The 24,547-nt window shown below is 37.2% G+C and overlaps 4 protein-coding genes across 4 annotated transcripts; 3 read left to right on the top strand and 1 right to left on the bottom strand.

Annotated features, from left to right (window-relative positions):
- Positions 1-509: 509 nt before the first annotated feature.
- Positions 510-1,338, bottom strand: LOC129786151 (proteasome assembly chaperone 2). The gene has a single exon (XM_055820998.1). It carries the CDS (start codon positions 1,336-1,338, stop codon positions 595-597), a length of 744 nt encoding a protein of 247 aa, XP_055676973.1. The 3' UTR covers positions 510-594.
- Positions 1,339-1,664: 326 nt separating this feature from the next.
- LOC129786157 (general odorant-binding protein 71) lies at positions 1,665-2,384 on the top strand. The gene has a single exon (XM_055821005.1). It carries the CDS (start codon positions 1,665-1,667, stop codon positions 2,382-2,384), a length of 720 nt encoding a protein of 239 aa, XP_055676980.1.
- Positions 2,385-2,483: 99 nt separating this feature from the next.
- Positions 2,484-3,660, top strand: LOC129786139 (dnaJ homolog subfamily C member 17). Its single transcript, XM_055820981.1, has 2 exons — positions 2,484-2,749; positions 2,809-3,660. Exons 1-2 carry the CDS (start codon positions 2,672-2,674, stop codon positions 3,619-3,621), a joined length of 891 nt encoding a protein of 296 aa, XP_055676956.1. The 5' UTR covers positions 2,484-2,671; the 3' UTR covers positions 3,622-3,660.
- Positions 3,661-5,781: 2,121 nt separating this feature from the next.
- LOC129786028 (guanine nucleotide-binding protein-like 1) lies at positions 5,782-7,904 on the top strand. Its single transcript, XM_055820794.1, has 3 exons — positions 5,782-5,992; positions 6,063-6,400; positions 6,480-7,904. The coding sequence occupies exons 1-3, from the start codon at positions 5,911-5,913 to the stop codon at positions 7,785-7,787; spliced, it is 1,728 nt and encodes a 575-aa protein (XP_055676769.1). The 5' UTR covers positions 5,782-5,910; the 3' UTR covers positions 7,788-7,904.
- Positions 7,905-24,547: the final 16,643 nt, after the last annotated feature.

Genomic DNA, 24,547 nt, shown 5'->3' with positions numbered 1-24,547 from the left:
CCATATAAAATACGTTTTATACGACAAAAGTAGCGAAAACTGACGATATATATATGAACCCAGTCCCAGAACTAGGAAAGTATCTCTACTGTTGCTAATTAAAACCTGCTACTTGTGGACACTTGGAATACGAATTATTTCTAGTATGATAATCTTTTTTGGTAAAGAATGCTCTCGCTGGTGTATCACAGATAAAAATACTTGGTGTTGGCCACGAAGTGGAACACCAACTAATAAGTTGATTTTGAAAGTTTCCCTGAAATTCCTGAAATATTGAGATGGCTATCAAATCCAAGTTGACAAAATCCTTACAGTCCTTAAGGGATTGCTTAAAATCTCTTAAGGGCCGTAAGGATTCCAGCGGGTGAAATGACATGAAAATAATAATCAAAAATTTGAAATTTTCGACTTTTCGTCCTTCCTTTCGACCATCGGAAACAAATCAAATTATAAATAAAATAAAAATAAAATACACATTTCAATCCTGAAAATAAAGAAAACAACAAAAATATGTTTTCACATTAATTTTTATTTCAATCTCAAACATTGGATCCACATAAGTTTTGTACCTGAGAGAAGCCACATTGAGGGTATTTAATAAATACTCTGTGGCGCTGCATCCCCAAAGAGAAGCTTCCAGGACGGTGGGATTGTAAGGCGTGCTGATCCATCCTCCTTTGTGGGTAGAACATCGAGGAACTCGTTGAGTTTATTGGTCATTTGCTTGGCATCTGGGGAGTTGTCGCCCTCCGACACGTACTTGAAGAGCATCATTGTTGCAATCTTCTTATCCTGTAGTCCCCGAAATAGTTGAGAAGCAAATCCACCGCCGAGAATGTGTGGAAATCCTTGACCTGAATGCCTTCGCCAATTCAGGGAAGTCAATTTATTCTCATGACTGCCATAGAATGAATCTGAGGCGCTATATTCGAAAGGACTCTCCTCAATGAGGTGCTTCTCATGGGCATAGCTACTGCTGAGGATGATGACTTCCTTGAATTTTTGCTTCTCAATGAAATCCATGAGTTGATCAAAGAAGTCCTGCATCAGTGTGGCAACAAGGGGTGACCGAATCTGCAGAACGGAGATCTTCTGCTTCGCTTCTGGGTCCATTGTGAAGAGCTCACAGGCTGTTGTGGTGGTATCCTTGTTGTCTCGCCAATAGGCTGGTGGTCCGATGATGGGAATCACAGCCGGATGCCAGAGGATACCAACTTTCTGCATCTTCAGTGTCTCCACAATCAAATCCGCTGAGAGCTGTGCAACATTCCCAACACAAACACTGGGAATTATGAGGATGCCATCCGTGAAATCCACACTTGATGTTAACTTGATCATCTTGACTGTCTTTCGGTGCAGGAAGTTTGAGAAATTCTTTCGAGTAGTGCCGGAATGATAAACAAAAATTTACTGTCACAGCATACACTGGTAGAAATGGTACGACGTGGGAATCTTTCATTTTGCAACATCGGCTACACAGTTTGTAGCATTTTTAGCTTGATGGAGTTCTTATGTTTAATTATATTTTGATTGGAAAATGAAATTCAAAATGAGATCAAGGCAATGATCTAATTCTAAATTAAACAAAAGCGATGCATCATGTTCTGCCCACAAAATGCATCCGGAAGTGTCTGGACAGATGAGATGAGACAGGTGCAATTTAAATGTCCATCAAAGTAAAACAATCTCTGCTCCATATAAAAGGCCCAGTTGCAGAAGTTGGTGATTCAGTGAGAAAAATGAGATCAAATGTTCTTCTTTTGCTTGTTGGAGTGATCATTTGTGTGGGCTTTTGTGCCCTTGTTGAGGGGCTCAAATGCCAGACGGATGATGGCCCCTCGGAGGAGGATGTGAAGAGAGTTGTGCGTGTCTGCATGAGGAAGATTGGAGAAGAATTGGACGAGGAGAACAATGACTACGAAGACAATGATCAGGATACTGGACAAAACAACTACCGGGACAGGAATCGGGATCATCTACGTGGACGACAGGGAAGATACAAACGCAGTGGTTATCGCAATTCAGAGAGGAGTCGCAGCAGTGGCTATGGTGGTGGACACAGTAACAACAACAACCAGACCAACTATGAGAGACGCACGGAGTACGATAGATCCTGCCTGATTCACTGCTTCTTCCAGGAAATGAAAATGACCAACGAGGATGACTTTCCAGACAAACACAAAGTCCTATATGTCCTCACCAAAGAGCTAAGGGATCGCCAGCTTAAGGATTTCTTCACTGACTCCATCCAGGAGTGCTTCCACATCCTGGAGATGGATCAGCGACGTGATAAATGTGAATTCGCCCGGAATCTCATCTTCTGCCTCGGAGAACGCGCTAAAACAAATTGTGACGACTGGAATGACAACACGGTTATATTCTAACTTCAAAGTGGACTTCTGCTGCTTCAAATTCTTCTTAAACACCTTAATTTTCTTGCACAGAAAAGCAATGTCAAGTGAAAATGTTAATGAATAAATTCCAGCAAAGCAAAAACGTTTCCAAACTGTTTTCAAAAAAAGTCGTTGGGCTGTCTTTTTGAATATACGCGGGAACGAATCGTAACGAATTAATCCGAAAGTACCCGAGCACTTATTGTTTTGTTTATACCGCAATTTTCTCAAGGTTTCTGCAATTTCTCTCCAAAAAATTTAATAATTTTGAAGAATAAATGGTTGATATAAAGAAATTCACAGATGTTGATCTCTATGGATTGTTGGGTGTTGAAATCTCAGCATCAGCAACTGAGGTAAGTTCGTGGAATTCCTTAAAAATCGACGGAAATTCAATAAACGTTTTATCTTTCAGATCCGGAAAGCATACCGGAAGAAAGCCCTCGATTGCCATCCGGACAAGAATCCCGATAATCCCAAAGCAGCCGAGTTATTTCATGAGCTAGCCAAGGCTCTAGAAATCTTGTCAGATGACTCAGCTAGGGCGGCTTATGACAAAGTTTTGCATGCTCGGAAGGCAGCCGAGCTGAGGAATCGTCAATTGGACAGCAAGCGGAAGAAGCTCAAAGCAGATCTCGAGGAACGTGAGAGGGCAGCCTCTGCTGAGGCAAATAAGAAAAAATCCTACCACACAGAGGCAAAATCACCAGAAGAGGAGCTTCGGGAGGAAATTGAGAGGCTCCGGAAAGAGGGATCGCGTTTACTGGAGGAAGAGCAGGAACTTCTTCGACAGCAAATCCATGAAACTCTCCGTAGTACAACTGTGTGGGATTCATCGCAGCACAGGATAAAGATCAAGTGGAATGCCGCCAAGGGGGACACGACGAATGGAGGCTACTCTGAGGAAGTTCTCCGGAAGTACCTTCAGAAGTTCGGGGATATTGAGGCAATCTTGGTGTCAACGAAGAAAATGGGAAGTGCTATTGTGGAATTCAAGACACGAGAAGCATCAGAGATGGCCATTGCGTACGAGAAGGGAAATCCAGAGAATCCCATGCGCCTGGAATGGATTGGAGAGCCGCCCAAAGAGAAGAAATCAACCACACAGACCTCCAGTACGGTCAATGAGAGGGATTATGAGGATCTCGTACTGCGGCAGATGCGTCAGGCAGAAGAACGGAAGAGATTAATAGACCAGATGATGAAAGAGGAGGACCAGGAGAGCTGATTCGGCGGAAGTGTCTGAATAAATTAATTTAACAAGAAATTCGTTATTTTCAAACTATTCGTAGCGCCACCTGCTTCCTAATAGTGTTGTTATTACACTGATAAAAATTGTATTAATTTAGGCAATTTAGGGCATAATTCTCCGTTTTTTTGCGTTCTCAAGACAAAGGAGTTTATTCAGGCCAGTATGAAAGATGATCCTCTATCGCAGAACAATTTTAACCCATTCCATCTTGTAGAGTTGTAGAGGATCAAAAAACATTGAAGAATCGCGAGAGAAACTCCCCAAAATCCACTGGGATCACATCGAAAAGTGCAAATAAAAATTGCCAAAAAATTTTTTTTTTTTTTTTTTATCGTGTCGAGGCGCTTCTCCTCGTGGTGGAGAAATTGTCAACTCCCAAATCGGCAGTTGTGGGGAGCACCACCACACATATTGAGTATGTGTGGGAATGTTTCCTCCGTGCCCCCTTTGTTCTTTTGCAATTCGAGATGTAACATATACTATTGTATCTTTCATATGGTTTTGATCTCGAAATTACAAGTTTTTTGCAGCACGGTCAATATCAGCTGTTATCACTAATATTGTCCGTGGGTATGAGCGGGACAGCCATCCGACAATATGAAAAATTGCCGTGCAGTGTCGAGCTTTGAACCCACAACCTCGGCGGAGGTAGAGCAAATGCACCGAAAAATGCATCGACTCTACCACCATGCTACGGCCGAGGTCGCCAAAAAAAAAAAAAAAAAAAAAAAAAAAAAAAAAAAAAAAAAAATATTCAAATATTGCGACGCCATTTGACGTTTTTTTCCCTATAAAAAATGTTTCAAAACTTTTTTGTAGACTTGTCGCTCATTTTCCGTGGAGTTTTTTTCTAGTCATAATAAATGTTTATTATTTCGTTTCTGGAGTGATTTCTACATCTGAATCTGTGAAATCTTCTGCTCCTTGGAAGTCTGTGCATCAAATGATACTCTCAAAGCACTGAGAAAACAAACTCTTTGGGAGTTTATTGCTGTGAATAATTTCATGAGACTTCCGGATGTCTTTCTTGATAATCTTCACGGTGTGGAGGGATTCGGAGATTATGTCCAGGAATTAGAGACTTACTTGTGGTGTTTCAGCCTCCTCGAGAGCGGATGCAACAAGGAGGAGGGCATAGAATCTCTGTTCACTGCCCGTTGATTCAATTTCAATGTGCCGGAGCAAATCTTTCGCTTCCGGAAGTCCCAATATCTCCAGCAAAACCTCATGGACATTCTGCAGAAAAGAACTCTGAGAGGCAAAATGAAAGTTGAGAATCACTTTTGTCAGCTCCAGGGAGTCATTGCTCTTGGGAAAGATGAATGGGAAGACGGTGATGAAGATTTTGTGGACTTGCTCAGTGTTCCAATCTCAGAAGGAGACTTTCAGGAGGAATGTCAGAAATGTCTTCCGTGCTGGTCATGATTTGCTTGATGACTTCGTCGAATGTTTCCGGATACTGACTACTATATTGATTTCTACATCTGAATCAGGTATATTGCGCTGAATGGGATTCAACTCGGTAAGATTTGCTTAAATTCTCACTGCCAAAGAGGCCCAAGAAATGTAAAAAGATTTGTTTTGATTTGCAAAGGGCTGGTTCTATCAACCTCCCTCAGCTTCATTTCACAGTGGATCACCTGATTCAGATGTAGAAATCACTCCAGAAACGAAAAAATAAACACTTATTTTGACTAGAAAAAAACTCCACGGAAAATGAGCGACAAGTCTACAAAAATGTTTTGAAACATTTTTTATAGTGATAAAAACGTCAAATGGCGTCGCAATATTTGAATTTTTTTGCAATTTTTATTTGCACTTTTCGATGTGATCCCAGTGGATTTTGGGGAGTTTCTCTCGCGATTCTTCAATGTTTTTTGATCCTCTACAAGATGGAATGGGTTAAAATTGTTCTGCGACAGAGGATCATCTTTCATACTGGCCTGAATAAACTCCTTTCAACATTTTTTTATCTTTTTTATTCTTTCTTTATAAAATTACAAGAATAAGAAAATAAATATTTTCTTCATTTTCTTACAATTTAATATTTTTAGTTGGTATATTTTCTTTGGATTTTCCATTTTTTTGTATTTTACAGTGTAACAATTTTTTTTTCAGTAAAGTTTGCCAACGTGTAGCCAACTTCGCAATTTTCACACAACATAAACGAAATTTTGTGAAATTCCTTGTTGAGGTTAGAATTTTCTGGAAAATTTTTATTGTATTATTTTGACTGTTTTGTTGCTGTGAAAATTCACGAAGAAAATGCCTCAGAATCGTCGAAAAATTGCCTTTAGTGGGAAGAAGAAGAAAGCTCAACTTGCGGAACGGAAACAGAAGAAAATAGGTACGTAGTAGGGTAATGTTTGAAAGGACCTTGTCTAACATTGAGAATTTTCCGGGAATTTTCCTTACAGTTCATGCCAATCCATTCCTCCTGAATAAAACCTTAAAAGAGGAGGCATCTGATGATCAGTCTGACAAAAAGGGCGAGGGGTTGGAAGTACAGAGGATCAACTTCCAGCCTGGATCGGATGGACGTGCAAATAGGTATGCTTTTCACTTCTACCGGGAATCCGATAAGCAGCTGAAGGAGGCACGAGAGGAAGCGAGGAAACCCCTCAATCCCGTGCCGAGAGAAGCCCTCGAGACGGGAGATGATTTCTTCCTGGGATACGACTTCCCGCAGAGGCCACCGTGGAATTTTGAGATGTCCAAGCAGAAGCTCGAATGGAATGAAAATAAATACTTCAGGGTCAGTAGATTTTCCACATGAAACACCCCTCTAGCTCTAGAGATTATGCTCTAATCAAGAGATAATTTCCATACTGCAGGATTACATGCAAAATCTCGAGAAGATTCACTACGACGAGAAGAAGATTCTGAGCTATTGCGAATTGAATTTGGAGACTTGGCGTCAACTGTGGCGTGTCCTGGAGATTTCAGACATGTTCCTCCTCATTGCGGACATTCGCTTCCCAACGCTCATGTTTCCCCCGTCGCTGTATCACTACATCCGCGGGGAGCTGGGCAAGAGTATGATTCTTGTGCTGAATAAAATTGATCTCGTTGCTCCGGAAGTTGTTCTCGCGTGGAAGAAGTATTTCGAGGAGAAGTATCCAGCCCTGCACATCCTCACCTTCACGTCGTTCCCATCGTACAACCTGCGGGGGCCTCAGGGCTCCTCGACGGGGATTCTCATTCGACGACGGCGTGGGAAGATGCGAATGGCAGCTGAAGGGGCGCACGAGGTGTACAAGGCTGTCAGTGATATTATCGGCAATACCCTCGACATCTCCAGCTGGGAAAAGAAAATCCTCGAGGAGCTCAACATAAGCGACGGGGATGACGAAGATGAGGAAGTCCATACGCCAGATGTGCACGAGGAGGAGAAAGATCTGGATTTCCAGAAGTACGTCCCTCACAAGAATGGAATCCTCACAATTGGCTGCCTTGGATTCCCAAATGTGGGAAAATCATCTCTCATGAATGCCCTCATGGGAAGGAAGGTTGTCAGTGTAAGCCGAACACCGGGGCACACAAAACACTTCCAGACAATCTTTCTGACACAGAATGTCCGGCTCTGTGACTGTCCGGGTTTGGTGTTCCCCTCATCGGCTCCACGATGCCTCCAAGTGCTAATGGGAAGCTATCCCATTGCCCAGCTGAGGGAGCCTTATGCTTCCATCCGGTACCTCTGTGAACGTGTTGATCTCATAACTTTGCTCGGTCTCAAGCATGAGTACCACGACCCAGCAGATGGATGGTCACCAATCATTGTCTGCGATGAATGGGCCATAAAGAGGGGCTTCCTGACAGCCAGAGTGGCACGACCTGCAACGTACCGAAGTGCAAATCACATCCTCCGAATGGCTCTAGATGGGAAATTCAGCCTCCACCTCCTGCCGCCGGACTTTATCAAAAATGAGGCATACTGGTTGGATCATCCGGAACTCAAAGACATCATTGCCATCCAGAGCAAGGATCCAAAGCTCAGTGAGATCAGCTTTGTCAACTTCACAGATTCGGAGGATGAAAATGAGGACAGCACCGATGGCGAAGGGGATGAGCAGCAAGACGGAGAGACCATCCCAACGACGTCAAATGCATTCTCAGTATTGCTGAAAGCTGATGATGCTTAATTAATACCTACTACAGACCTTGCCGTTGCACGCTGAATATGAAGAAAATGCGTCGTTTTTTGTGATTTAATTGCAATTTCCGTGAAATTTTCTTTGAATAAAATGTTTCTTCACGAATTTTTTTCTTTTAATTTACACTACTCTCAAAAAGTTTCCGGACAAGCAAAAATGGGGTATTTTTGACAGCAAAATTCAAGTGGCTATATCTCTGGCTGTGGTCAACCGATTTTTAAAAATCTATTAGTTTTGGATAGGTACATTTCTCACCTTTCCAAAACAGGTAAATTTTTGAAAATCGGTCAACCCGTTAATTCTTGGCAGCCATTTTGGTTAATCTAGGTATATTAGAAACTGTTATTATTATTGTTATTAGAATTATTCCACAAGTAAACATAAACCAAAAAAGAAATGTGTTGCTGGCCAAAATTGTTCTATTTGAGCCATTTTTTTTTTAAATATTACGGCTGCGGACAAATTAAAAAAATTGCTCTTCACAATGTCGGCGAGAGACTTCTTACAAGTTCCAATGTTTTTGTCTTGTTTGTGTTGTAGTATTTTGTTGTCCAAATTTCTGTAAACAGTTCTGTGTGTGTTAGCAGGGATTCCCATTTCTTCTAGGCATAAAATAATTTACTTTGATATATTTTGGGAAAATTTGACAGAAAAGGTCTGAGTAATGGATTTTTATATCTCTTGAGGGATAAAATCCATAATTGGCAGTTATGTGTTTGACCCATTCGTTTACCACTTTTTTTTCTTTGTTATTAATTGGAAATTCAAATCGAATTGTATTCCTCCAAGGCTTCTTTGCAATTGTCTTCAAAATATGCTTTGAAATGCTAGAAAAAAAAATATAAGAAAATGTCATTACAATTCTTATGCGTTCACCATTATTGCGGGAGGATAAAGTAAAAGAAGAAAATTAACTTACTTCTTTCCAAACACAATTCAATCAAGAAAATAAACAAAATTGTATGATGAAGAAAAACACTATAAATTTTAATTTGAAAAGAAAAAACAATTAATTTAATTTAAAGAAAATTTTAGGCGGTATAAATTGGAGTTGCTGCTTCGGCGGTGTCCAGTAAGAGAGAGAATCGGTGAGCCTCGCACAATTCTTCTTTAGGTGTTCTACTCTACAAATTCTCTCTTACGAGAGAATTTGAGAATGCCCTCCTTGCCTTGTACATTGGGTCTCTGACACTTTTTGAAAATTAAACGGCCCGTGCAACACCGCATATAAAAGTCAAATACATTATGCTTAACTTCAAATAAGTTAAACAATACAGTTTTCTTAAAATTATAATAGGAAAAATTTTAGTAATGTGGGGAGATAAAATAGACTTCTAAGGGTTTTATTCTCAGAGCTACTTTATTCCCGTATAGTTATAATGATTTTTTCAGTTGATCTTTTATTTGTTCCACGACACACTGGGATCTGCATCCCACAGTAATAATATTACTTTGCATTTCGTTGTATGATTTATTTTTAATTTAATATATATATGTATTTAATTAGAAGACTTCCTTTTTTAAAGTACTCAGTGAATACAAAAACAAAAATAGTAATCTTTATTTAAAAAAAAAATATTTTTAATGGAATTTTAGTAACGTACACTCCCAAAAAATCCAGAAATTTCCAGTTAGGAAAAATAGTTTAAATATATAGGTAATCTTCTATTATTACCAAATGTTTTACATACTTCAAACACTTCATTTTAAACATTGTATTGCAACTGCTCTTCCTGCAAGTCTTCATTATGAAAAAAGTTATTCAAATGGTAATTAAATCCATTTATCGTTTGGTGGGGCGTTTTTTAAGATTCTCAAGTTATGGAATCTCTGTATGATTTCAATATTCAAACGGGAGGCAGATCCCCATAGCTGGATTCCATAGGTCCATATGGGTTTTATCATGGCTCAATAAGACTACTTTCCAGACATAGTTGGAAAATTTTCCCACCCTTCTTCCATTAGTCATGTTGCTGAGCTACATAGGATCCATTTCAAAAGCGGCTTTATTAACGTATTTTTTCGTACAGAAAAAAATCTTATATTGTAGAAAATGGAGAGAAGTGTGACGAAGATGAGATTCTGCTTTATTGTTGCAAATTCCGCGACATCGGCGTGATCTCCATCCTCGTCACACTTCTCTCCACATTCTTTATCTTCTGCTTCGTCTTTTCTTTAAAATCCATAGTGCTTCATTCATCCTCTTTGTTGGATCAAATTAAATTTTTCTAAACATATTCAAGAAAGTTGTTTATAAGTTTGAGGGACAATTCGCCGGTAGCGTTACAAGTAGGAAATAGTGTTTAGAAATTAAACATTAATTTCCCCAAGCTTTCGGCAGGATACAGCCTGTCATCCTCAGAGGTTTGGAGCTGGTTCTTCTTTCCAGAAAATTGGGGAGGGTATGGTCGGAATTAATTTTGGATCCAATGGATTCTAGAACTATTCTAGTGCTGATCTCGTTCCATAAAGTACTCATTTCCGGAGAAAACTTTCCTGAAAAAACTGAGATGTTAACATTAAGAGATAATCTGAGATTGAAGAGATGCTATGAGAGATTCTACATCGTTTCAGTAGCTAAATTTGCCCTTTATATATAAGTTCGGTTAAAATTTAAAATGTACTGGTAAGCTGACCAAGCTTACGGGAGCTGTGTTTCTTTCAGTGTACCAATTTTGTGAGAGCAAACTAGAACGCGAATTAATTTAAATACGCGCAAAGTCGGGAAAAGTAGAAAAGTCATACCCTAAGAAATCTTTAGAAGGCCATATCTCGAGAACGGATCCATAGATTTTCATAAATTTTTTTTTGTTTGAAAGGTCTTGAAGTCAGCTATAACATATCGAAAAATGAAAAAAATTTATGTCGCCATTTTCGAAAAATTCGAGTTCGAAATTTTCGAAAACTTTGTTTTCGATTTTAGCGCCTCTTGCGGTCATTTCTCGAAGTTGCAATGTTCTAGACATTTGTAGGGTTTCACGAAACCTTTCATTTGCGCTTGAGTTGATCAAGATCGGACTTGTAGAACCCGAGATATGACATGTCAACTTTGGAAGGCTATATCTCGAGAACGGATCCATAGATTTTCTTCATTTTTGGCATGAAGCTAGATAATATGGTCAGCTACAACATATCAAAAAATGAAAAAAAATTTATGTCGCCGTTTTCGAGATATTCATCGAAAACTAATCGAAAATTTTGTTTTTGATTTTTGGCCCCCTAGCGGTCACTTTTGAAACTTCGGATGTTCTAGAGAGTTGTAGGGTTTGTTGAGATCTTTCATTTGACCCCGGGTTGATCAAAATCGGTCAAGCCGTTTTCGAGTTATGGTCGATTTTCGATGAAAAATTGTGGCGGCCATATTGACTAAACGGCTTGACCGATTTTCAAAAATGAGGTATCGTTGGAAAGCTCTTGATGTCCCCTACAACATATCTAAATTTCAGACCTCTAGCTATAATAGCGGCTGAGATATAGTGAAAACAATATTTTGAGGTTATTCAAAATGGCGGACGGAGGGGTGGGGGGTAAAATTTGACATCATAATCGGATGTCTTCCTGTCGATATTTAAACTTTGCCGTTTACTGCAAGTCTCTATCTATTACCGTTCTCTCACAATTTAGCGTTATGTTCCGGACGGCCGGACGGACGGCCGGCCGGAAAAAATTTTTTTTGGCGCATACGTTTTTTGGAATGTGGGGACCCAAATTCGTGCTCATCCCAAGTTTGAGCCCGATCTGACGACTTTCGATTTTGCTCGGTACACAAAAGCTGTGTCTGAAAGAAACACAGCTAACTGTCATGGACATGTAGCTTAAGGCGCCACATCTTGGCATTACAATAAAGATAATTGAACTTATGTGTCTCCACAAAATTTTTTCTCTGAAATATTTTTAACGTTCAGTATTCTCTACCCTGTATAGTCTAAAAACATTCGTCACAATTCAGATTAATGCATAACATGAGCTAAACAAGAAAAGATCGTAAGTAATCCCAACTTATGATCTTTTCTTGTTTAGCCCACAAAGTAGAGAGTTTCATTATTAAAAATTTTAAGCGTCCATTCATACATAAATTATGTCGGTTCTTTGGGATTTTTATTTTTACATTTTTTACAGAATTTTATTCCACAGCCCCATTTTCATCATCATTTTGTTCTGGGGGATTGGGTGAGAAGAGCATTGGGAAACCACGAAATAGTTTAGGATAGAGAGAAATAAAAAGTAACGAGTACATGGTCCCAAGTGAACACAACAAATATTGCAGCACTAAGCTTTTAGAATGTTTTTTGTTGTGAGTTTTTTCCCATCAGAATTAACATTATAATCTATGGGGTAGATAGGGGAGATGTAGTGCAAAAGATGAGTCACTTTTGGGAGTTATAAATACTACACCTTTTTGCATGATAAAGACTGTAGAACTTCCTCCACGTGCTGCATAGTTTGTAAATGAAACACCCGCACACAATATAGCATAATTGCTGCCACATTGCAAAAGTTCTGCAATTTATGCTGCGAAATTAATCATCGTATACGGTGTTTTACGGTATTTTATTTAATTAAATAAGAAATTTGACTCTATTGCATCACGTTGTGAATCTGCATTTTACTTTGTATGGCGAAGAAGACTATTCTACGTGCTCAAGATGCGAAAATCATTTAATTTTTGAACCCAGACAATTCAACGGAGTGAAATAATGCAATATGCTCGGAATTATTTGAGGGTAAAACATTATTGTGTCTCTCTATTCCTTTTTATTCTTTCCATATTTTCATGCGAGCAAAGAATAAGAAATTTTCCAGTACTTTACTTCTGAAAGCGCATTTTCTTGAATTGATTGAGAATATTTCAAAGTTTTGTCTCTAAAAAAAAACTTCTTCGCAATGTACTTCAATGTGCAAACTTTGGGAAATTACATTGGAAAAGGGAAAATTTTCTCAACAATTTTTCATATAGATAAAGTACATGAATTTTCACACTCACGTATATAGTTTTTTTCTACTAATACTTTTCCACTTTTCCCGGAGAAAAAAAAAACGAGAAGAAAAAATCCCATTTCGCGAGAGAAGAGTGATCTCACCACGCATTGAGGAGTTTTATTTTAATTGAAATTTAATACTACCATCCCCATTTATGTTTGTTTTTGTCTGTAGCTGTGATTTTTTTCTACCCCTGTGTTGAATGAATGGCAAATAAAAATTGTTTCTACGGTGAATAAAACTCGTGGGAATGAAATCTTTCGGCAGGTTCCAAAGAAGGAAATCACATTCCTTTGCATAATTGATTCGAATTTAATTCCATATTGTAGGCGTAGGTAATTTTAATTTTGTCTCAAAGACAAATTGTGGCTTCAAATGCTAATGACAACCCTTTATTGCTACCTACCTCATTGAAATCACGAATTAAATAATTTTCTGAATTCTTTATAGGCGCCTAAAGATAGAACGTTAAATTAATTTGAAATCTTTGTTGAAATAATTTTGTAATAAAATATTAATGGAAATTCGAAGTAAATCGTCTTTGACAAGCATTTTAATAAATTGCATTAAAATTCTCTTGTCATTCCTTTTGACACCACTTAATTTTCTTTGATGAACAAACTTCTGATGCCCAAGAATATTCTACAAGATTTTCTAAAATTCCTCTATATATAGCCAATTTTGCTGAAGTTGGTTGCTTTGTGCTTTTCTACGTTAGATAGTACTGGGGACGATTTAATAATATGATAAGGAATTCAGTAGCTTTGGGAGGTCTCATGTCAAAGAAACACCCCCAAATGGGGATCCGGTGAAATTTGCCCTCCCCCACCCTTCGATTGAAAGATTTTTCTCAAACATGGGCTTTTGTGTTTTACAACGTACCACTTTGGCACACGCAGAAAATTGTCTCCCCCAAATCGCGGTATTTGTGCGGCTTTTTACCCCCAAAAAGCAATTCCTTCATACATAGTAGGTATATATGTATGTCTCCACGTCAAAAGCTCAGACGAAGAACACGAAGGCAATACGTCTTACACCCAAAGCTTACACCATTGTGGTTCCTGCTTGAAAATAACATTTGTGGCGGTTTTCAATTTCTTAACATCCCCCCAAGCAAGACGTATGGGTGAGTACATATATTAATTTTTTTCGTCTTCATCTGTAAGGATGCTTTTGGGGTGGTTTTCTGCGACAGGTGTACTATGCAAAGGAAGATGTAGAACTTTTAGGCAGCATAATCGTAGACATATCTATGTAAGCTTCCATAAAATATTGTATTTATATTATTATAGCAGCTATTTTTATTAACAAAAAAATCAACAGAAAAGCACTAATTTGCGAACTTTTAAATATTTTTGGCACTTAAAATAGTTAAAGATGGGTCAAGAAATTTTGAAAAGTCTTCAGGAACAAAATGGCCAAAATGTGAGAATTTCAAATAATTGTTTAGAGCACAAAAATTTTGACTTGAAAATTGAAAATATTAAATTCTTATCAGAATTCATTCATTTAACGAGAGTGAAAGCAAATTTCGAATTTTTTGTTTCAAAATTGGCCCGAAAATCGTCCTTGAAAGTCCTCAAGTTTCCAAATTTTTCTATCATTAATTTTAGAGTGATAAGAGTTTCAAAACTGGAAATCTCCTTTTATTATTTCGTATTCTAAAAGAAAAATCCTTTCCAAAAATCATTCAAAAATTTTCTTAGAGTTTTAGAAACATAAACTTTTGTTTTTTTTCCTTAAAAAACAGAATAATAGAACGACTCAATAATATAAATTGCTGAAATCTTGTAATAGCTTCTTAATTGTAAAAAGAAAAGAAAAGTTTTATGATAGAATTTATCCCTTTTTTTCTATTCTATTTCAATTCTATTTTATATGAGCGTAGCTAGAAATCAATGAGGTAGGTATTTGGTACAAAAATATTTTTATTTTTTTTTCAAAATTTTTATCATTATTTAATCTTCCTTTTAATGAATTTTAATGTTATTTCAGTCCGGAAATAAGTTTTAGCTGTGTTTCTTTCAGACACAGCTTTTGTGTACCGAGCAAAATCGAAAGTCGTCAGATCGGGCTCAAACTTGGGATGAGCACGAATTAGGGTCCCCACATTCCAAAAAACGTATGCGCCAAAAAATTTTTTTTCCGGCCGGCCGTCCGTCCGTCCGGCCGGCCGGATTATAAACTTAAATTGCAAGAGAACGGTGATAGATAGAGACTTGCGGTAAACGGCAAAGTTTAAATATCGACCTGAAGAAATCCGATTATGAGGTCAAATCCACCCCCCCACTCCCCCGTCCGCCATTTTGAATAACCTCAAAATTTTGTTTTCGCTATATCTCAGCCGCTATTATAGCAATAGGTCTGAAATTTTGATATGTTGTAGAGGCCATCAATACCTTTCCAACGATACCTCATTTTCGAAAATCGGTCAAGCCGTTTAGTCAATATGGCCGCCACAATTTTTTATCGAAAATCGATCATAACTCGAAAACGGATTGACCGATTTCGATCAACTCAGGCTCAAATGAAAGCTCTCAACAAGCGCTACAACTCTCTAGAACATCCAAAGTTTCAAAAGTGACCGCTAGAGGGCCAAAAATCAAAAACAAAATTTTCGATTACTTTTCGATGAATATCTCGAAAACGCCATTATCGATTTGCTTCGTTTTTTGATATGTTATAGCTGACCATATTATCTAGCTTCATGCCAAAAATGAAGAAAATCTATGTCTCCGTTCTCGAGATATAGCCTTCCAAAGTTGGCATGTCATATCTCGGGTTCTACAAGTCCGATTTTGATCAACTCAAGTGCAAATGAAAGGTTTCGTGAAGCCCTACAAATGTCTAGAACATTGCAAGTTCGAGAAATGACCGCGAGAGGCGCTAAAGTCAAAATCAAAATTTTCGAAAATTTCGAACTCGAATATTTCGAAAATGCCATTATCGATTTACTTCATATTTTAATATATTATAGTTGAGGTTAAGACCTTTCCAACGATAGCTCAAACTCGAAAATCTATGGAGCCGTTCCCGAGATATGGCGTTTTAAAGATTTCTTGGGGGATGACTTTTCAACTTTTCCCGACTTTGCGCGTATTTAAATTAATTCGCGTTCTAGTTTGCTCTCACAAAATTGGAACACTGAAAGAAACACAGCTCTCGTAAGCTTGGTCAGCTTACCCGTACATTTTTTTTTGACTTCTAAAAAACAGCCTGAACTTTTTGAACTTTTAGGGGTTTGTTTGGACACTCAAACACCCTCCCTGTCTGCTCCACTGCTATTTTTCTACACCCTAGCAAATATGAAGGGTCTGCTTCATTCCATGAATAAACTCAAACACTTTTTTTTAATAAACACTCTTCGCATAAATTGAAAATCAATGGACATTAATTAATAACTTATCAGTGATGTATGGTCATTATTTCCTCTAAATGAAATTTTTATATTAAACATCCTTCACAATAATTGAATTTGAAATTTTATTGACATCATTTCAGAATATTATATGGAATTTTATTGTAATTAAAAAGCCGATAAGTACTACATACTTGCACTACATTACATCGGAAACAAATTCATTTATAAACTCTGTAATGGAGTGTTGTATCCGTATAAATACATTTAATTGACCCTTGAGGGATAATTTATAGAGATAAGGATGTGTTGAATATTTGGTCGCGTGGAAAATGACTTTCTCTTGTATTTATTCAGTCTCCTCCCAATTTGTTTTCTTCCTTCGCATGAGGTGTAGGGACTTTGTGACTTCAAAACTATGTGGGGATATACAACAAGTTTTGTCAATCTCACAGTCCCATTTTGGTGTGGGGGTGGTTTGGGGCCTCAAGACTTTCCCTAGCATAGATAGTACTTTCGTGCCTCATTCAATTTCCTCTGTGTAAACACCCTCTCACCTGGAGAACACGAAATCTAACGCAATATGTCCAAAAGACACTTAACAACTCCTCCCTCGTCCTCTTTGAACCATCCATCACTGCTTTGTCTCCCATCGGCGGGACGTGACTCTCACAGGGAGTTGCACTCAGGAGCTGTTTACATACTCACGAGAATGCCACAGAAATTCGATCAAGACACACAAATAAGATGCCCCGTCTCGCGCGTCTGTGAGGCACTCTGACACGAGAAAATGGGAAAAATATGAATTTTCTTCACAACACCCTCGCATTCAAGTTGCTCAATGCATGCAAATCCTCCTTCACTGATGGGGGAGCTTTTTTTAAACTTGAATGAAAATTACTTCACAATAAAACTACCCCGACTAAGCTTATAGCATGATGTTTAAACGAATTTTGTTGACTTGATATTTTTAAATAAACATTTTCTTTACGTTTTTGTTCCTTTAATCCGAAACTCAAATAAAATTACATTCTTATTACTTTAACAATATTTGACGGTTTGGTCATGAAAAATGCAACAGAGGCAAAAAAAAAAAGCTGTGGGAGCCACGTAGGGATCAGCGGAAGGTTTCTAAAAAAAGGGACGGAGGGTTGAAATGAAAGCTCTGTCTTTTTTTTCGCTTGAGAAATTTACATTTTACTGAAAAGACTGAAATCATTGGAGAAAATTTAATTTTTCTGCCTTTTCATTTCAGAGAGATTTTCACTTATTGCAAAAGTCAGCTCTCAGGAGCATATATGGATAGAATGTAAATTAATGTGGAACGTTTTAATGGGTTAAATAAACCCACAATTTACAAAGTGCTGAGGTTTATGTAGGGAGAAGGATGTGCTTCTGCATATGATACATATTTCTATGCTTAAAGTAGTTTTATCTACAATTTAGTTATGCAACGTTTTATGCACATTTTTACCTCTATTTGCTATACATTTTTTTTTTGAAATATACAAAAATTAGCATCAGTGTGTAATGTGAGAATTTAATTAATTAATTTTTAAAAGTATCGTAGAGCTTGTAAATAATAATAAAACAAAGAGCTTTTACAACTTATCTTTTAGTAAACCACAAGACATGGATAGCACATTAGATTGTGAAAAAGCAAACTAACATAATTAATTAGTTTTCTCATAGTTTCCAGAATTTCAACCCGGAATTTCTCCGAAATTTTTACATTAATATTTTGTGCAAATTTTTAATTCAAATTTGTTGAAATTCGCAAGAAAAATTCTTGAAATTTCACAAAAGAACCTCTAGAAACTTTTCCTTTAGTTGCATCCACCTGATTTTTATGAAAACTAACACTTTTTATGCTTTTTTTTGTGAATGCAAAGTCAATAAAGAAAATATTTTGTGAAAAAATGTAATAGAATGAGCTAATTCTGGTTAAGAATCTTAAGAATTCACTTGTTGAGAAAAAAAATCATTAAAATTTCAATCCACGCAAAGCTTTTTTTCCCAGCCTTCCAGCAGATGAATGTATTGATTTTTTTGTAAAAAAAAACCTCCAAGAAATCTTAATTGTGATTTTTTAGGCCCATTCTTCTGTGGAAGAATTGTCTCTGCTATTCTTGTGAAAAGACGTAAAAAATTTAGCAAAATGAACGAATTTAGACACATTAAAAATTCAGCGTGAATCATGAAAAATTTGATGGCTTTCGCGGAATTCTTGACAATATGCCTCTAAAATCATCCAACAGTGAAAAAAGGCTCTTCTCTAAGGACTCAACTTTTGTCATTACCCACCATAACGAAGAAAAGAACAAAGAAATACCTTAGAGATAATTTGTGTCACCCAAGGAGAATGTAACCTACCAAAAATTCTTTACAACACTTCGAGTCGTTCTCTAAAAGAAATTAATGGCTGTCCGTGGGGCTGAATAGTACAGCAAAAGCTTTTGCTTCTGGGGAAATGGATGGGAAAAGCTGGAACATGAGAGTTCCAGCTTAATTAGCTAAAAAGACTCAACGAAATATTGGATTACCTTAATTGAAATTTAAAGATTCGTATTTCAATGTGACTACTTTCTACGATTTTGCATTTCTAAATGCTTTTCCCTGGCACCAAAATTGGCATAAAAAGAAACACCAAAAAGGACTACGAAGATATGGAGGAATTTACGGAATGAGTCCACCCCCGCTCTGAAGATAATATTTCTATGTACACATAAATAATGTAGAAAGATAATAAACAAAAAAGCTGAGCAAATGTTTTAAATTAATGCTAAAACGAGCGAGAACGAGACCCAACTGAGTTCTTATGGTGTAACGAATGGAATAAAAACATCACGGGGATTCAAGAAAAACTCATAATTGAATTATGTAAACGAAAGTAAAGTTTTGCAGTGGCTCCTCTTAAATACATCCATTATGTAGAGCATTGGGCTGTTTATTTTACGGCGCATTTTATTGTTCTAACCAAGTTTCTCTCTTGCCATTAGTTCTTACTGATATTCCTTTGTTAGAAATGTGAGAAAAATGTCATTTTTCTAAATAAATTTAATATTTAATTAATATTCCAGATGCTTGTAGTCTTTTTCCTCTTTTCTCATCGTTTATAAAATATTTAAAAAGCAATTTCCTGAAAGTTTTGTTATATATAAAAGTTTATCTTTCTCCGATGCATCCATCCTGCAGATCATGAAAAAATGAATTTCAAGCTTTAAAGTTTTTTTACCCGACTGCCAGGAAAGGTATCTAAATTGTTATTGGTAGAATGATATAATAAGTAAAAATATTGCGAAAGCTTTAATTTCAGTCTACATAAATTTATTCAAATCAGACAAGCGGTTTTTGAGTTATGTCAAAAATATATTTTAAAGCTTACGTAGATTTATCACTGAACTTGATTTAAACTTTGCCGGTGTGCTCAAATTTATTTTTTCATAATGCAAAATGTTTCTAACAGAGAAACTGCGTTGAGCTTTTAACCCAAGATGGCTGTCCTCTGCCATTTTGTAGTCCGAAAAGCATTTTTGGCAAACCTAAAGAATTAAAAAATGCATAATTGGTTCAAAAATCATTAAAAACCTTCAAAACAACGTAAATTACATACACAAACAATTCTGAGATGAAAGCTCTCATTAAGCTCACACTATTATAAGAAAGCAGGTTATTCAGTAATATACACTTGTGTACGCAAACGTATTATTTTACAAGATCTAAAAATATTCAAAGGACGTCAGCCTTTCTATTAGAATAGTAAATAATCACTTTTATGGTATTTGTGTCTTTAAATACATGAAACATTTGCGTTTATGTTTCATTGCTGATTTTTGACAAAGTTTTGTGAAAAAATTTCGCTATAATCGAAAAAGCTCCACGAAAGACTAAGCTTTACATAAACTTTAATTTGTAGATTGAAAATTTACCCACATTTTGTAAATGGTTTTAGTGGTTTTACGACACTGTGTGTCTCTCATATAAATTGATTTATCTGGTACATTTTATTGTTGAATGTAATCTTGGCAATAACAATGCTCTTTGACGGAATTCTTGTGCGGTGCCCCTGAAATTGCTGGGTGAAACGATGAACGTGTACAAGTACAAATGGTTATGGTAGTTCATGAAATGGCACTAGAATTGCACCCATTATTGCGATTCTTTGCCAACTTCTTTTACAAAAAAAAAACGTTTCACATTGTATTTTAGCAGAAAAGTGGTTCAATTCCCTTTAAGACGACATCTCATTGAGCGTAGTGAGACAAATTCAACTTTATGTTGGCGTTTTTATCAAAAAAGGAGCTTTATACTGTACACTGGGTGGCTGCGAGTGGAGCATAAATTCTTCTGTTAAACTACATTTATTTGTGATGGCATTAAAGTTGCCATATGGACTGGTTGGTATGAAAGAACTCTCTGTGTGCCATTTAAGCGAAATTCCAAGAATGTTAGTGTACTGCACGGAATGGGGAAAGGGCTATCGTACGGAGCCTTCAAAGGGATTTCTTCTATTCACTTCGTCTCCTGGTATACGTCTTGTAAAGCTCTGTATTCGGGAGATGCATGGATGCTAAGAGTACAATTGATGGCGCAATTGTCCTTCATGTCTCTTGATACTTTGTATGATAAAAGGACGCCGCACATGTTGGGAGTATTAAAGCATATATGTGGCTCATACATAGTACGACTTCTCGGCCGAACAACCGATTTTATCGCATGAGATAGCAGAAATGTCCTGATTTTTTTGCCCCCTCTCCCAAGCAGAGCTTCAATATTTATCAGCTTTGCCATATTTCAGGACTGTACCCGCGTACAAATCGAAATTCTCAGGATGGATGACTGAGCACTAAATTATGTATGGAGCGTATCAGTATCGTGTTGATGGTGAATCAGGTGCGATATTCGGGGTTTGTTGTGTGTTATTTTTTTCAATTTACTTTTCAACTGAAATGAAAAAAAAAAAACAAGAGTATTGAGGGTACATTGAAGTTCATCATAAAGTCTCTATTACATTCTCACGGTAAAGAAAAACTTTGTGAATAAAAAAATAAAAGGAGTTTGTTCATTTTGGGGTTTTCACCAAGCATGGAAAATATTTTTGAGTAACAATATAAAAAATTCAGAAATGACTAGTTTTCAGTTTTTCCTCACATTTTCTCAGATAAAAGAAAATTACTTCTTTTAATGTAAATTTATTCCACGAAAGCATCAAAATGAATAAAAACCTTCTTTTACTTTCATACATGCTCCATGGCTTCTCCTTGCAAAAAGCTCAATTTATTCATATTTTATAGAATTTACTTTTTATCATTTTCTCTCTCCGCAGATAGTAATGATTGATGGCAGACAAAACGCTTTTCAATTTTCCTCCTTTGTCATAAACAATCACAATGATATTATCTCTTCTCCTGCTTTACGTGATAATTACTCATAAATGTTAACTTCATTTAACTTAATTAAAGAGCTTTTCCATCTCTACATAATACCTCCCTTGTAAACTTAAACTTTCACTCTCTTGTCATTATGCGTTCGCATTAAACCTTTGATCTAGCAATGTGTTGAGTTTGAATGTTTCCCCGCAATCAAGATCCTTAAGCAAATAATTTTATTTATGTGGCTTTCGGGTTTTCACTCAAAATCGATAAATATATCGCTCTATATATGCATATACATTATAGAGTAAAGCAACAGATTAAATTTAATGTAGATATTTGTATATATGCTTTACATTTGTGACATAATGGAGTTAAGTACGATAAATTATTATTTGGTTTATCGGATGAAAGGACTTCATTTACTGATTTTCAATAGAAAGTGATTATAGGAGTAAGGAAATAGAGCAATTTTCCATTATATCCCGGCGCTTTGGGAAATTATTTTCTACTCAAATTATGAGTTTATTTGTAAATTTCTTTAATAAAGTTTTGCTTTAAAGCTTTCATTTGTAGGAAATTCAATAAATAGTTAGGTACCAGCATACATTAGACCAACACCTGCAAATAGGAACCCTTTTCGCATGTTGGGCGATAAGAACCCGTAAAAAGAACCAGAAGTACAGTGTGCCAGTGGAAAGGTAGAATGAATGAATATTCCGAGCAGCAATAGATGCTAATTGTGCTGAGAGACGATCAAGATAGTGCGAGACAAAGAGCATTGAGCTACAAATGGGGGTGGAAAAGCTCACAGAAGGGACCTAGAAATATGCAGTATAGGTAAAATTTATTGTCTAAAGAGCAAGCCAAGGTCATACTATTTGCAAAATACCACAATTTATCTCTCAAGAGTATTTACAAAATTTCGCAATTTATTCTCATGAAGCCAAAGTGCATACCACCAAAAGCCCCATCTAAATTTCCTCCTCAGTCCCCTTTAAACCCTTTTGGCTTCTCTTGTGAAAATATATACGTTCAATATAGACGCTATAAATTAGTTTCAAAGTTGGAAATTTCACTTCGTCCAATTCAAATCTCAAACGTTTGAGTTTGCATAAATCTTTTAAAAATTTATTAGTTGGTAAACTAAATGAGAAGTGATTTATATTTTATTCAATTTTACTAATAGTTTTCAAACCACTTTAATAGTTATTAAAGAGATTATTTTGTCTTTGTAAAATCGATTTCGTTTTGTCATTTTTCTCCATTTTTTCAAAGAAGGATTTATTAGCGTTTCTGAATAATCCTTCATAGGAGAAAGTTAGCAGACAAAAACAAAAAGGCAGCATTTTTCAGGAGCTATAAAAAGAAACAAGGACTGTATATAATTTTAAAAGTTTATCATCAACTTTTGCATATACCACGGCAGCCTCAAATGAGTATTAAACGTGCGGGTAAAGCCCTTTTTTAGTTGAAAGTATATGCGGTGAGTGTGGGTGGAAAAAGCAAAAATGTGTGTTTTTGCTGTGAGAGAAAATGTGGTAGTTGAAAGTTTGGGGGATTAAGATATGATTATTTAAATAAAATATGCCGAGTTCCTCGTCTCTTTCACGGAAATTTCTCCTGATGATGGGGGATGGTTGTTCAGAAGTTTTATTTATTTTCTTGCTCACGGCTTTTGTATTTTTTTGTAAAGAAAAAAAAATTGTTCACGGAAATAGAGAAGAGATGAAGGCTAATAAAGTCTGCAAGAGTTTAGGAAATGCTGAAAATATACATTTCACGTCGAAATATATCAAATTGCTTTTGAGTTTTTTTGAGCTTTTCTGAAACCCATTGCCTATTTTTTCAGCCCCGGTCTCCTCTAGTAGAAGTTCTTTCTGAATCCACGACCGTCAAATGCTACCTAGATTTTCTTCTCTGACTTCTTTCACGTATCTATATACTAAGTTTGTCCACCCTGGAGAAGCTGTGAATATAAATCGGAGAAAAGCTACCAAAAGCTTCAATAACAAAACAGCTTGTAAGCGCAAAACGTACCTGTAGATGACACAGGGCGTCAGGTAAGGTGGCAGAGGCACTCACGGCAGATGATGGGTACCTGTAGATGACACAGGGCGTCAGGTAAGGTGGCAGAGGCACTCACGGCAGATGATGGGTACCTGTAGATGACACAGGGCGTCAGGTAAGGTGGCAGAGGCACTCACGGCAGATGATGGGTACCTGTAGATGACACAGGGCGTCAGGTAAGGTGGCAGAGGCACTCACGGCAGATGATGGGTACCTGTAGATGACACAGGGCGTCAGGTAAGGTGGCAGAGGCACTCACGGCAGATGATGGGTACCTGTAGATGACACAGGGCGTCAGGTAAGGTGGCAGAGGCACTCACGGCAGATGATGGGTACCTGTAGATGACACAGGGCGTCAGGTAAGGTGGCAGAGGCACTCACGGCAGATGATGGGTACCTGTAGATGACACAGGGCGTCAGGTAAGGTGGCAGAGGCACTCACGGCAGATGATGGGTACCTGTAGATGACACAGGGCGTCAGGTAAGGTGGCAGAGGCACTCACGGCAGATGATGGGTACCTGTAGATGACACAGGGCGTCAGGTAAGGTGGCAGAGGCACTCACGGCAGATGATGGGTACCTGTAGATGACACAGGGCGTCAGGTAAGGTGGCAGAGGCACTCACGGCAGATGATGGGTACCTGTAGTTGCAGGTTCAATATAAAAGGAAAATTATAGCAATACTTCCCACCAGGATCCGGGTCGAATGGATCAAAAAAATTTTCGCCACGGAAAAAATGCACACACAACGCCAGAAAATGCAAGAATATTTCGCTGACGAAGGCACACGGTGCAAGGAAAAAGAAACACAATTATTCTTCCACAAATCACTTTAATTTTTAATAAAATCCTTCAATTTTTGCGCATGGAAAAAATATCGCGTGGCGTTTTTTGCTAATCATTAAGCGGAAGTCGTGCTGACGTTGAGAGACGTCAACAACCCAAAAAAAAACTTCTTTCACTTTTTG

Source organism: Lutzomyia longipalpis, chromosome 1 (assembly GCF_024334085.1).
Source record: "Lutzomyia longipalpis isolate SR_M1_2022 chromosome 1, ASM2433408v1".
Classification (NCBI taxonomy): domain Eukaryota; kingdom Metazoa; phylum Arthropoda; class Insecta; order Diptera; family Psychodidae; genus Lutzomyia; species Lutzomyia longipalpis.
The sequence above is the reverse complement of the archived record's forward strand: the minus strand, read 5'-3'. Positions and strand labels throughout refer to the sequence as shown.

Coding starts and splice junctions, on each gene's coding strand:
- LOC129786151 (XM_055820998.1), bottom strand. CDS start 1,338: ATGATCAAGTTAACATCAAGTGTGGATTTCACGGATGGCATCCTCATA.
- LOC129786157 (XM_055821005.1), top strand. CDS start 1,665: ATGTCCATCAAAGTAAAACAATCTCTGCTCCATATAAAAGGCCCAGTT.
- LOC129786139 (XM_055820981.1), top strand. CDS start 2,672: ATGGTTGATATAAAGAAATTCACAGATGTTGATCTCTATGGATTGTTG. Junction 2,750..2,808: donor TCTCAGCATCAGCAACTGAG/GTAAGTTCGTGG, acceptor TTTATCTTTCAG/ATCCGGAAAGCATACCGGAA.
- LOC129786028 (XM_055820794.1), top strand. CDS start 5,911: ATGCCTCAGAATCGTCGAAAAATTGCCTTTAGTGGGAAGAAGAAGAAA. Junction 5,993..6,062: donor ACGGAAACAGAAGAAAATAG/GTACGTAGTAGG, acceptor TTTTCCTTACAG/TTCATGCCAATCCATTCCTC. Junction 6,401..6,479: donor ATGAAAATAAATACTTCAGG/GTCAGTAGATTT, acceptor TCCATACTGCAG/GATTACATGCAAAATCTCGA.